The 13,979-nt window shown below is 45.0% G+C and overlaps 1 protein-coding gene across 1 annotated transcript; it reads left to right on the forward strand.

Moving 5' to 3' along the window:
- The first annotated feature begins 8,756 nt into the window (after positions 1 to 8,756).
- NKX6-2 (NK6 homeobox 2) lies at positions 8,757 to 11,496 on the forward strand. The gene is made up of 3 exons (XM_077822694.1): positions 8,757 to 9,171; positions 9,896 to 10,068; positions 11,248 to 11,496. Exons 1-3 carry the CDS (start codon positions 8,757 to 8,759, stop codon positions 11,494 to 11,496), a joined length of 837 nt encoding a protein of 278 aa, XP_077678820.1.
- Positions 11,497 to 13,979: the final 2,483 nt, after the last annotated feature.

Genomic DNA, 13,979 nt, shown 5'->3' on the forward strand with positions numbered 1-13,979 from the left:
CTAAAATAATGGTGGGTCCCATACGCCTTAGTTTATTTCACGAGCTGTTAGTTGCTCTAACTCTGTACTTTACACTTTCACATCCGACGCTGTACTTGAGATTGTCTTGGAAATCAGGTGCCGGCAAACACCGACAGCGTAAATATCACAAGAGTCTGGTCAACGTCTTTCCTCGGGTGGGTTTTATTCACTCCGAGAATGAATGCATCAGTTAGTGTGAACGGTAAATAATTTTAGCAGCACTAATCACATATGCCAGCAATTGGCTTTACTAGAGCGTCTCAGGTAGCCTGGGTTTGATGTTGATATACTCCTGGGATGCTAAGGACAGCTGTGAGGAAAGCTCCGTAGGGTAAGTTGATCCACAAATTTAATTTTGGAAAAAAATAAGCCACCATTTAATTGAAAATCGCAGGCCAGATATCAGATCTCGGGTTGACAGGCAAATATGCTTTACACATCGGGTCCTCTTACATTTGTGTCCCTAACTAATTCCAAAAAAATCCATGATCAGAACAAAATAAAATGGTGCAATTTTGTGACATCTGGAGTCTCCTCCTCTAACTGCGGCCTAAAGCAAGCGACTTCGTTAATTTGCTGAAACAATTCGTTGTCATGAAAATGTTTACAACCTTTATTTCTAATTCACTGCCGTAGAGCAGAGGCACTTACAGAGTTTTTAGTCTCACGTGTAGAGCTGCAGGAAAAGGACTCTATACTGAACTTCAAGGAGAAAGTGGGTTGTGAGCAGTTTATTATTTTAATTAATATTAATCCGTTGATTGTAAATAGAAACTTATTTTGCTTAACCGAAATGAACCTTAAACTATTGTCAGAATAAACACACCGAAATTATGCACCAAGAGGTTTAATTTTTGGTTTTTAGGATTTGTTGGACAAAGTCACCCACACACTTTCATCAGTGAGACTTTCACTATGTTCGAGAATCTCACTTTTCTGTCTCTAAGCATATTATTTTTAACTATAATCATTTTTTCTCCAAAACAATAAGAAGGGAGGGTCAGATCCTTACACAGGCATTTGCTACAATGGGGAGTTCAGGCTACTGGAGTGCAGGGGTGCTGGAACAATTTGTATCCTGCGATACAGGGTTTACAGTTTGAGTCAATGGCTATGATGGAAACCACTTGAAGCCAGGGGGTGCGGTAGCACCCCTAGTTCCAGCACCTATGCGGGTATCCCCTGTCTTTGGGATTAATCAAAATCAGATTTCCTTTAATAGTTGCGGGGGGGAGGGATCGGTCCCCTTAACTCTTGTTTGGCTCTCCTGGGTGGGGATAGGGCGTGTGGCCTCTAGGCTGCACACAGACAGTAGATCACCCACTTGCATTACAAAAAGTAGTTTTTCGGGGCACAGTTTGCTGTGGCTGTGCGATACCCAGGGAAAAGGGATCCTCCCTTAGGGCTCGGGTTGCCTAGCCCTGGGCCAGAGGCTGATCGAGACCTGCCTTTTCTCCTCGCCCGGTTGACACCTATAAGCCAAACAGCCGGGGAGTCGCTGTTAAGGGCTCGCTCCGGCTCCATCCTGATTTCCAGAGCAGGCAGCTGCCTAGCTGGCATCACACATGTGGGACTCCGCTGCCACAAAACCAAGGGGCGGTCACGCCCTTGGACAGCTGGTACTCGCCTCTCTCCGGGCCCGGCGCTGGCAGCCCCTTGCCCGCGGCCCATGAAGGTTTGCCCCGCATTGCTCGCCAGAGTCACGCTCTCGGGCACGCTTTTGTTCGCTCCTGCTGTTCATTTTGCTAGGCGAGAACCCTTGAGTAGCTACCTCGAGAACCCAGCACAGCCGCTGTCCTACCGGCCGCACGCTGGGCCCGAGCCGGAATTCCTTGTGCCCCCCACAATCCCGATTGACTTCAACTGCTCCGCCAAGGCTGCGGGCTCCGGGCATTTGTGGTTGTTACCTGCATCCCTAGGGGTCTTCGCTGGCAGAAGCGTACACTGCAGGGCCCCCCCCCCCAGCAGCTGCCCCTCGAGCCCAGCGAACCTGGCTGCCCCCTGTGCTGAGATCGCCTGATGTGGCTCTTTGATTAGTAACTTACTACAGCTTCAGGCTCCAACTGGGGGAAAGTGGCAGAACCTTAATCACGCCTCCCCCCGCAACCTCTGGAGGCGTCTTTCCTGGCCCCTTCCTCTCTCGGGCTGCTGCTCCCGTCTCCTCTCCTCCAATTGCTCTGTGAAGCCCAGGAGTATAACTAGGAGTATGGAGATGAAATTAAGAATAGAAAAAAATAGGCTGGAACAAAACGAACACCAGGCGAACCGTCTGACTAGAGAGATCCCTCAGAGTAGGGAAATTCACATGGCAGGAATTATTCACATGACAAGGGTCATTGAAAACCCGGTTGGCCGAAGTGCGGGCCTTGAAATCCACAGCTAGGGGGAATCCCTCTGCGGGCAGAGGCGTGGGCTGTGCGTTGTACTCGCTTTTCCCGGCGTCTGTGCCTGGAACAGCGGGTGGGGATATGAACAGAGAGTGGATGTTTTTACCACAGCAATCAGCTGTAAAACAGCTGGCAGTGTTGATATTTACGATGCTGCCATTAAAAATCGAGGTTAAGGTACCATTTAAATGCCCGGGGCTAGCTCCCAGCTCTCCTGGCGTTATTGCTTCAGCCTGGCTGCAGGCTCAGGAGGGTTTTCTTTGCCTCTGGAAGAAAAACTAGAAATGTGGGGCCTGGCTGCACAGCCCAGGGGCGGGGGGCAGTTCCAGCTGGTGGATTAGAGGGGACGGCCCCGTCTCTGAGCTGTGAGGCCGTCCTGCCGCACTCCAAAGCGGGAGCCCAGACAGCGCCGTGATTAGGACAGGGATGGGCCCCTGTCCACCGCGAGATGAACCCGCACGGTTTAATGCGGTGTGGAGGGATAAGCCGGCTGTAACTCCGTCCTCTGACACCAACATTTCTGTGGAGTAAATGGGGGGGGGATCGAAAGTTTAAACTCTGCCGCGATTGACAGGGCCACCCAGGACGCTGCTGAGCTGGGTCCCTGCTCGGTTTTACTCACAGTCAAGGGGAGTTTTACCTGCCCCCTGGCCCGCGGGACAGGGCAATATTTAACATAGGGGGAACGGGAAAGGCGAATTTCCTAAAAGATGAGTCTCAGAAGTCCTCTCCGGCCTTAAACCACGAAAGGAGTTGGGGTGTCAAGAGACTGCACAGTGACAGGCTGCAGGGAAAGAAAGAGAAGCTGCAAGAGCGGCAATCAACCACAGGTAGAGCTGGGGGGGAGGTCATAGGATATTTGGGGCCCTGCTCCTTGGCTGGCTGCTCTTGAACTCCGGTTGCGAAGCATCAAGGCTTCACTTCTTCACCAAGCCTTCCGCTCGCCCACCTAGCGCTGCAAACTCTATTGCTGGGGGGTCGCGCTGCCAGGCTGTGGACTTCGATCTGGTGCTGCTTTTTAATGTGCCCTGTCTCATGGAAGCGCCAAAAGAAAAGATATAAAACACTGTAAAAGCAGTTTTATCACGTCGTGGGGTCTGCAGAGATAAGAGCCATATATTTCCTTCAGGAAAACTTCGGGGTATTAGATCGCACGAAAGTCAATAAACAGGACAAATGTACAATTAATGAGTAACAAGTGTCATTGATGACGGATATAAATTATTCTCAAAGCTCAGAGCAATGTTTAGCGTGAAGACGAGGGGCTGTAAGGAGGATTTCTCATCTCAATATTGGATTGTGTTTTATTTATGGCAGAATTTTAAAAGAACCCAACTGACAGGCGCAGGAAAGAGAGAGAGAAGAGAAAATTAGCAAAAACTATAATTCCATCCCTATAAAACATGCATAGGCTGGTGATCGCTGGAAATAAACTTGTTTCCTCGTTGACAGTTTACGAAGGAGCAACTGAGAGCAGGCGCAGGAAGAAACTTTTCACAATCCCAGAACAAAAAGGGTGGTACTGGGAAATTTCAAGACATACCTGATCTCTCAATTTCACCTCCGAATTCAAACCTACTGCCTACTCCTGGGACATTCACAAAGTTTATTTTGGCTTAAATGTTGACTTTATTTTAATTTCAATCTAAGGCTGCCAGAGCAGTCGAGTCTTTGTATTGCGGGGGTGGGGGGGGGGGGAAGAGGGTTAGAAGCAGTGGAGAAAGGTAACGTGCGTTAGAGGTCATTACACTTCACACGCTCACCGAGATTAGTCATGGGACGAGCCTGCCTGTGCGCAGTAGCAGCTGCGTGTGCAGGGTGCAATGGCAGTAAGTCTGGAGGTAATAAACTGAAAAGCCTGAACTTCCCAGCCTGGAACTATGAAGTGACGGTCAGGCTGAGTCAGTCCATTCTTTCCTCACAAAGAACTGGCTGAAAAGGTCCCTGGGCTTGTTGAGTGTGGGGTGGTGCCCTGCTCTCTGCCTGGATGTGGGCTCTTTATGACACTAGATGTCCCTGTGTCTCCTAAAGGGAGCTCTTTCCAACACTAGGCCAATTGTGGCCCTGTTACAGAGAGTAGGAGACGTCAGAGCATCTGTCCTCTCTCTTTTAAGCGCCTTGTTTTCCTTCATTACTGTTTGCTGATGGCTTTGCCCCTGCCTGTTGCAAAATGGGAACAGAGTCTGCAGCTAGTCCACACTTAGTGGACAGCAAACTATTTCCTTTCTTTAAGGGGACTCCACTTATGCATGTGTGGGACTCGCCAAGGCTCTCTGAGTAAACTTGTGACTACACGGCACACGGAGCAGGTCCGTGTTTCACACACTAATAACATCACAACCTGAAACACTCCAGAGATCACGGAAACCTATTGTCTGTTCTGCTGCTGGGTCTCAGTGATAACCTGGGAATCCCATACAACCATCTCCTCCTACAGTGGTCCCATATGTCCCGTCACTTTTATTGCACCCTCCTCCGAATTAAACATGCTCCAGGGAACTTTTTACAGAGGACAAATGCGGAGAACATGTGAACGGGGCAATTCTTTCTATAATTCGAGCCGGGGGCGGCGGGAGGGGGGAAATAAAATTCTGTCCCTATCTACTGCTCTATAGTGTACATGGGGACCCTGTCAAAACGCCCCTGGGCTTCGATCATCTAGATAAACGAGCACATTGGGGTGATCTTTAAACAGAATAATCCAAACCATGGTACAAAGCAAGTGCGAATCCTCAGTGGAGCAAGCAAAGGGAAACGGGAACAGGGCTCTCCCCCTTCCTTCCACTTTAACAAGAAAATGCTTCTCTCTGCTCCAAGCGCCTGGAACAGAAAGTCACCTGGCCAAGGCCAGGTGAGTCTCAGCACCCAGACCAGCCAGGAGCTCACGTTCGCAACACCCCCTGAGCTGGCCTGAGCTCTTGGATAATGGTCTAAAGGGCAGGTTCAGTTCGTGGGGGAGAGGCTGGATGGTCACCAGCGCTTGTTTCCCTTTAAGGGATGAGATCAGTGCGAAGGGACTCGGAATTGGAGCGCACTTAGGTGTCAGTTTCTCCCCCAACAACTAGAAAAAGCAAGTGAGATGTTTCCTTTGTTAATCTGTCCTGTGTAATTAAAATAAATCCGGGAGACCTGGCAGTGATCTCTGCTCTCCGGGGAATTATAGTTTTCTGCCTGTATCTATTATTTTAATTAAAGCACGATTCCCATCACCCGTGGGGCGGCTTTTCTATATTTTTCTGGAACTGAAATGGTCAATGAATGAAAAATCGATATCCATAGAAGGGGAAATATCAGTTCCACTTCAGGCGAATAGCACCACTCGCCTATCACTTCAGGTCCCCCTGCACTGCTAAATACTGGAAATATATTTCTGTAATGGCTCAAATGACTTTCATCTCCACAAATCACCTAAACCCTGGGGATGCATTCTCCCAGCTAAATTCTGCCAGTATCAAAGTATCCAGCAGTCACTATGGTTGAGTTGCAAACTGAAGCCAGATTGTTCTCTCATACATACGATTATTTAAATACTAGGGGGCCGGGGGGAGAGGGGGTGGAGAGGAAGACCAGATAAAATCACACATTACTACAACGGAAACAATCTAACGTGCAAATAGAGATATCAGAGAGAGAGCGAAACCCACCGGACAGGTAAAGGGAAAAAGAAAACCGAAAAGGATTCTCTCCTGTAAGAAGACAAACACTTAACCAGTCACTTTTCGGAAAAGTCAAAAAAAATAATAAACCGGCTTAGCGCACCTGGAACCTCTTTAGCATACCCAAACAGCGGGAAGAGAAAATGACCAACTCATTCTCAATGGGAATCAAATCTGGAACATCGTAAAGCGGATTTAGGAATCTTCACAGCTTAGATATGAATTTGCAGTGCATGATGCTGTATGAATATACATTTCCTCTGTACAATCCTTTAAGCCCCAAACAGCAAAGCCTGAACCGAACATTTAGTTGTACCCCATTAAAAGAGCTGCAAGAAGATGACATTCACCGTCTCTTTTTAAATACAAATTCTAATTATAGTATTTATAAAACAGATGACCCGGGATACAAAGCTGATGACACTCTAAAGAGGCCTTAACAATTTCCTTGCTTTTTACAGCTCCTTGCAAATATTACATACAATGGTGTGCATAACAGGGTGGACAGACAGTGAGAACACAATGTCAGAGTGGCTAAAATAAAGATAATTGGTCTAGTCGAAGTTTTTAATTCTAAAGAAATGTATTTTAATGTAATAAGGTAGTAATTTCAAGACAAACAACTACTCTTCAACTATTAAATGTCCTGATCATACATTTAATTACTGCCTTTAATACGTTTAATAAATTCAAGTATACATTTAATATTATTTATATTTAAATGTATATGTTTAAATTTAATATGCATCGTCATTTGCTTCATTTGGAAATTTTAAAAAACTTAAAAGCGTTTCACTTCTCTGTTAGCTGTAGTTCACACTATTTTTCCTGTGCTAATAATGTATCCACCACATACATGAAAAGTCATTCAAAAATAAACTAAGAAAGCACCCCTTTAAAAAAATCCCTCCAAATGTATTTTCCAACAATATCTATTCTTTTTTTCCATGTTCTTAACAACTAAGAATGTTTTCGATTAAAAAACAATCTTTGACCTGATTTATGTTTCTGCAAATGCTCTTTAAAATATTGCGAGTTCTCGTATAAAGCACTTTTATTATTTAAGAGACATTCTTTCAGTTTGCACATCGCAGACCACATGCAGCCACCAGTTTTTAAGCAACTGATTTCAGTGGAGAATTCTACTTAAAACATGATGGTAAGACATGTGCTATCAAACTTAATCCTAAACTAGAATACTTTGAAAATACTTTCAAAATTCAAATCTAATATATACTAAGCAGTTTAGAGAGTATAGAGAACTAATGATCAGTTAAATAGAGAGTGGTGCATTGAAAACTAATTATCAGGTAAACAGCATCCAAAAGCCCACATTGCACCGGCATGGTTGCCCGTGAGTTACAATCGGCCCAAACTGTAAACGACCAACGAACTACAAGAGCGTATTTCATTCCCAAACAGAAGCAAGCCTTGCTCGATTAGTCAAAAGTCTGGTTCTGCTTTAAACGCCTTTGTACAGATACGATTGACAACTGAGAAGCGCATTCTAGGAAGTGAGGGGCACTAGTGCTGTAGCGATCACATCATCTACATTTTATACCACAGAGACCGCTGGGCACAATCCACTACACATTTGTGAGCAATCCTTCCTTACCCTAGACTGTATCTAACCGTTAGAATGGACAGTCTGTGTGACAAATGTAAACAGCCTGGAGTATTGTTTAGTCGAAGCATCAAGGGAAAAAGGCAAATCTAATGCTCAGATACATAATGTGATACTTTTTATTAACTCTTCTATTTAGGTTCCATGACTTAACTAAATATTTTGAACAGAGAAAAATATAACAGAAAAATATGTTAAACGAACGAAGTTGTAATTTGCTGCTGTTAGTTGGTTTTCTGTGGATCAGGGTTAAACTAATGCATTACTGATTTGATCTCAAAATCTGCATTATTTCGATCTGCTAAAATGTGTGCTCATATTTTTTTCTGATTCCCTTCTAAAGCTTTAGCCTAACTAAACTCCCATTCAATTGGATTTATTTAGTCGTTTGAAAGATAAATCAGTGGGTAAATTTACAGCCATTTAAAGTACCTTGACTTTATAATAAAATCTTCATTTAGTGTTGCTCTTCTGCCGAATGACGTTGATGCAAAGTGGAGGACCAGCGTGCCAATCCATTGGCCAATCCGAGCTGCCTCTGAAGCGGGTTCCTCCAATCAGAGAGCGCGTCTTGCAGGTGGCTGTGCGGTTATCTGTGCATCTTGTACAGCTCTGGTCTCAGCTCTGAGTCAATTTCCCAGGGAAGGAACTCTGCCTGTAACTACCAAAAAACAAACAAAAAAATCATCAAAACCACTCACGCTTCCGAATCCTCTGATTTCCTAGTGGATTTTCAATCCGGGCTCAGCAATCAAAGTCGTCCAGGGACACTGCCAGCTGAGGTCTGTTTTGACCGAGACTTTTTGCCTCCCTCTCCTTTGCAATATTTTCCTGCCTCATTTTTGTTTTCCTCCTGACTGAAACTTTACAGTGTGCATTGCTGCAGCTGCAAGTCCTGGCAGAGCCGAGGCGATCGCTTGCTACTCAGCACAAAACTTTGTTACTCAGTGGTATTTTGATTTTTTTTTTTAAGACTAACGAGCCCGTGGCTGGCGCTGCTCGTGTGGGTTAAGAATAAAACAGCTGGCTTTTTTATATCTCTATATATAGATTTATTGATGATCACAAATGTTAGCTGTGGGGCAGATGGATACTAATCGCCAGAGTGCATTTGTTCTGAGCAGTACACCGCTGGCTGCTCTGCATAACATGGCTGAAATGAAGACGTCGCTATTCCCCTACACCCTGCAGAATCCCTCCAGCTTCAAAGCACCAGCCCTGGGCGGACTGAACACACAGATCCCCTTAGGGACGCCGCACGGAATAAGCGACATCCTGGGGAGACCTGTTGGAACCACCAGCAATCTCCTCACCGGGCTGCCCCGGATTAATGGACTGGCTACCTCAGCAGGGATGTATTTTAACCCCGCAGCTGTGTCCAGGTACCCAAAGCCCTTGGCAGAGCTGCCTGGGCGACCTCCAATCTTCTGGCCGGGAGTTATGCAGGGATCTCCCTGGAGAGATCCGAGAATCGCCTGTCCTGGTAAGTGAGGGTGCATCTGATCCTAGAAGGGAGCAGGGAGAGATGGGGGAGGCGTTGAAGGATCCAATAAATTTGTGTGGGGGAGAGTTTGTTTTTGGAATTTGTTTTTCTGTCGTGAAATCAGACTTTTTATTAAGGCCCCTTTGGTAAAGGTAATTTTGAAATCCGCCCCCTCACCCGGTAGTCTTTTCTACTGTCTGGCTCCGCCAGGAGATTGTAGAGGTCGCTTTTAGAGTCAGGATCTTTCTCGATTTCTTAGATACAAAGGCAAATACGTAAGGAGCTATCATAACTATCTAATCTGATGGTGGAGGTGGGAAATACCATTGACAATAATGGGTGGATAAAGATGTAAACCTGTCTGTGATACTGAGCAGTATAGACTTATAAACACAGGGGCATGTGCACTCAGAATTGCAATACATGAAACAGTATCATAACCCCCCACTGTTCAAAATAATAAACTAAAAACTGTAGCCTAACTTCATCACCACATGTCTCATTATCATTTACATGCCGTTTCAGCAGTTTCCTGGTGTCATTTACGATACGATTCTGCTAGATATTACAGGGCAAAATCCTGCTCCCGGTTACAGTGGATGAAATCCGAAAACGTAATTGAAACCAAGGGGATTTTTCTAGTTTTATATTGGAGAACAGATTCTGGCACTGAGATTAGATGTAGTCTCTAGTAACTGACGGGGATATTTTCTCCTGTTTGCAGCCCAGACTGGAATGGTTCTGGACAAAGACGGAAAGAAGAAACACTCAAGACCAACTTTCTCAGGACAGCAGATTTTTGCTTTGGAGAAAACGTTTGAACAAACTAAATACTTGGCAGGACCTGAGAGAGCTCGTCTGGCCTATTCGTTAGGAATGACAGAAAGTCAAGTTAAGGTAAGAAGCCCCGTTTTACACACCAGAATAGTCTCTGAGTAAAGATTATTTTATTAATGGATTCACAGATGCTGAAAGATGAAACTAGCACGTAACTGAAGAATACCTGCTTCTTCGGCTCACAATTTATTGAATTAACAGACCCTGTGGGAGTATTAAAGTTATGACAGGAGATATAACCTAAAGTTCTGATTTACTTTAATTGCAAGAGTAATATTTTATTTTCTGGACAACACAATCATAGCTTTTCACAATTGGTTTAATTCCTTACAATGATGCAAAATATATAAAAAACGCTTCTAGGTTATTTATAATTAAAAGAATATTTTTATATATAATAGATTTTACCTTTGTGTTTATAAAGTTCGTTTGCATGGTCTTAAATATACGGAGTCCTTGGTTTTGAAAATCAGTTGCAAACTACTCAAGTGAAATGGGTTCACATTTCTCAATATTCCAGAGTTCCGTGTGGGATATTAGATGTGCGTACATTTTGTTTAAACACAATAATATTGGGAAATGTTTTGGCAGTGTTGAACTATTATATACTGGGTTATATATAATTTGACTGAGAACTATTACGTTCTTGGCCATTCGCTTTTCAAAAGAACATTATTCTCCAATGCTACCAAAATTCCATTTGAACGACAATTAATTTTGGCTTCATTGTAACAAAAGGGAAGTCAGGAATAGGACACTATATTCCTTCGCCTGACATTGATAAACCATAAAGATTCAGTTTGAACGAGCTGTGTTATGAAGTGGCAGGTGCAATTACTTTACACAAACATACACATTTCTCTACAGTTATCCTGTTGCAGTCTAGCCAGTTTTTAATACTTTTATGTACGGTGTTTGGCCTTTATGTTATTGATTGAGAGTCAAAAGTGATGATCCCCTTTCATATAAAGTGACTGAATTTTCAATAGTACATAAACGATCCTGCTGTCTTATGAGACGGAACCAATGATGTTAAAGGCTATACACACCCAACTTTACTGTTTAAACAAGAACCACCAAGGGCAAGCAATATTCCAGAGGGAAAGTGAAACCAAGTTTTCTGAAGGGCGCTCTATGTGTGTATGTATGGAGGGTTGCAAATCTGCAAGAGGTTGGGGTGTTGGAAGGAGAGTTACAGCTAAGGGTTTTTTCCCCCCTCTTCTACCGGGTCTCCAACAGGTGTGGTTCCAGAACAGAAGGACGAAATGGAGAAAGAGGCACGCCGCAGAAATGGCCTCCGCTAAGAAAAAACACGATTCAGAGACAGAGAAGCTGAAGGAGAGCTCAGATAATGAGGACGATGATGAATATAACAAACCTCTGGACCCCAACTCAGACGATGAAAAAATCACGAGGTTATTGAAAAAGCACAAATCCACAAATTTGGCCCTTATCAGCCCCTGCAGTAACAACTCGGATACTTTGTGATAAAGGGCGAGAGACCCTAGCCAACAAGACTGACTGCTCCCTAAGGCGCTTTATAAAAGCTGAAATAACCAGGGTATAAAACATTATAAAGAAGAATTGTAACTGGATGTTTAAAAGTGATGTGTTGTACAGCCTAAGATGTATGTGAAATGTATATATTTTTTACAGAATAAGTTATGAAATTATCTTCCTTCTCATTGATGTAAATTGCAGAGGAATCTTTCCAACGTTCCTTTATTTCTTTTTTAACTTTCTCCGCTCTCCCCCCTACTTTCTTGCCAATTTCCTGCTCTAACAATCAGATTTTGTTACTGTTTTGTATGGATCACCGACTGCAGCTCAGCCACTTTGTATATAGGAAATTTCAGATTTTTGTGATGTATATTTCTAGTGTAAAAATGGCTCTTTTATTTCACCCCTCCCCTCTCATTGAGCGTTTTGGCAGTTTTAGTTTCTTCCTCTCTACGGATTTTATGCTCTATTACATCAGAAAAACAACCAAAAAGACAGACAAAGCTGGACACTTGCTTTTAAATTGGATTAAAACTATTGCCTCCACGTCGGTTGGAAAGACTTTGTATAAATCAATAAATTATTTAACAAGCTTCTCCTTTAGCGCGTTCCCCCCATGTTTTGTTTCATTTTCCCTTTTCCATCTCACCCCCTCACCCACAGGTTGTTCACCATAAGTAGGGATTTTAAACCCCCTTGGATAGTTGGGGGTCCCGCCTCGGCAAAGGGGGAGGGCGGTGTTCCGTGGTGCTAGCTGAAGTCAATCCCAGTGGGGAAAAAGTAATTTGTTGTTTTAGAAGCAAAGCTGTTTTAGCGCCTGGCTTGTGGGTTTGTTTTGAAACCTCAGCCGGGCCCAGTAATATTTCGAGGGTCTGTTTTGGGGGGATGGAAGACGTGGTTGGAGTTAGAAGCTCGCCCAACTGTTGCAGGGTAACTTGCGCTGCTGTGTCACAGGGGTGGGGACTGGGAACGTTTTCAGGGGCCTCGCGTCCGGACTGAGCTCCAAAGCGAGAGACTAGTCGGCTCCTCTGCCCCTGTCCGGTCCGGAGCGTCTCCTCGCATAGTGAGCCGCTGTACTGGAAACCAGAGCGGACCCCGCCGGTGACAAGGGCAAGGTACAGGAGCTCCAGTGGAAAGCAAGGGGTGGATTCCGGCTGCACAGCTCAGACACTGCCAGTTTGGAGGCTGGGGTGGGAAGAGTTTGCCCCGAGCGCTTACCCTGGCCAGTGCTTTCACCGTGTATGAGAAATAGCAGCCGTTCACCTTCCCTTTTAATCGTTGGCTGAGTTATTGGCTTGTTTTTTGCGTTTCGTTTCATTAAATCCTAATGCACCAGATGGAAAACGCGAGGGAACTAACCCCTGGCCCTGTGCTCCCCGAAGCCAGCACCAAGGAATGCAGGTTCGGGCCTTAGTCCCGCCACCAGCCTTTCAGACCCGCCGCTTGTGGGCTTAGGGCCCCAAAGTCATTGGTTATGATCATTGCTGGGAGCAGAGCGGTTTGCAGAAATAACCCCTCTCTCAGATTCAAGCTCCTTGCCTGGGCTGGAGGTTAGACTTTCAAAAGCAGCTGCCCTACATGAGAAGCTGAGAAGCCCAAAGAACAGTCTCAGCCACCTACCAATTGTTGCTTCCTCTGCAAAACTGGCTGGCTCTGATCTGGTACTAATATTTTAAATGCTTTGTCAATTTACACCCGAAGCAAAGAGGTTAGAGGATCTGAACTTGTGATCTGAGCCAGACTTTGCTAACTGGCTTTTAGAGCTTATTTTGTAAGAACTAAAAGGTCTGCGCATCTGGGGGGCGGGGGGGGGGGGGAGTGGAGCGAAGAGACAGAGACAAAGACACCACTTTCTCCAACTCTATGATTATTGTTTTGTAAATCACCGATTTCCATTTGTTCACCGCTTTTTGTGCCTTTTCTTTTTTTCCAAACTTGCTGCTGCTGAACGTGCGGAGCACAGTGCGGGAAAAGCAGGCCTGGGCGGGAAAGGGTTTGCTCAGGTTTGGCTTGCCAAGAACTGTGACTTGCGGTTTATTGTGGCCGTTCTCCCAGTCCATGAAAAATATTCCACTAAAATAGAGTAAGCGAATGTGAGTTCCCTTAGCCGAGCCAGCGGAGGTGTGGGGGCGGGGGCAAAGGCTGCCACTGGTTCTGTGCACAGAAGGGAAAATCACACTGGTCCCTGAAAGAAAGAGGAGCCCAGATTCCCAGGATGGGATGAGCGGGAGGAAGAGTTATGTCCACTAGATTCATCTTCACACACCTGTTCAGAAAAGCTCGGCCGTTTGCATTCGGTCAATGCACCAAACACCACATTTCCCAGCCTCTAAAGGGGGAGCGCAACAAAAGTCGCAAAAATTAAAATGTGTCCCTGGCACCTACCAAAAGAAAGAAGCAACATCTTTCCAATGTGTCTGTACTCCGAAGGAGGGAGAGAGAGTGTAGTATCTCTCTTTCGTTTATATCAA

The sequence above is a fragment of the Eretmochelys imbricata genome, chromosome 7 (assembly GCF_965152235.1).
Source record: "Eretmochelys imbricata isolate rEreImb1 chromosome 7, rEreImb1.hap1, whole genome shotgun sequence".
In the NCBI taxonomy this organism is placed as follows: domain Eukaryota; kingdom Metazoa; phylum Chordata; order Testudines; family Cheloniidae; genus Eretmochelys; species Eretmochelys imbricata.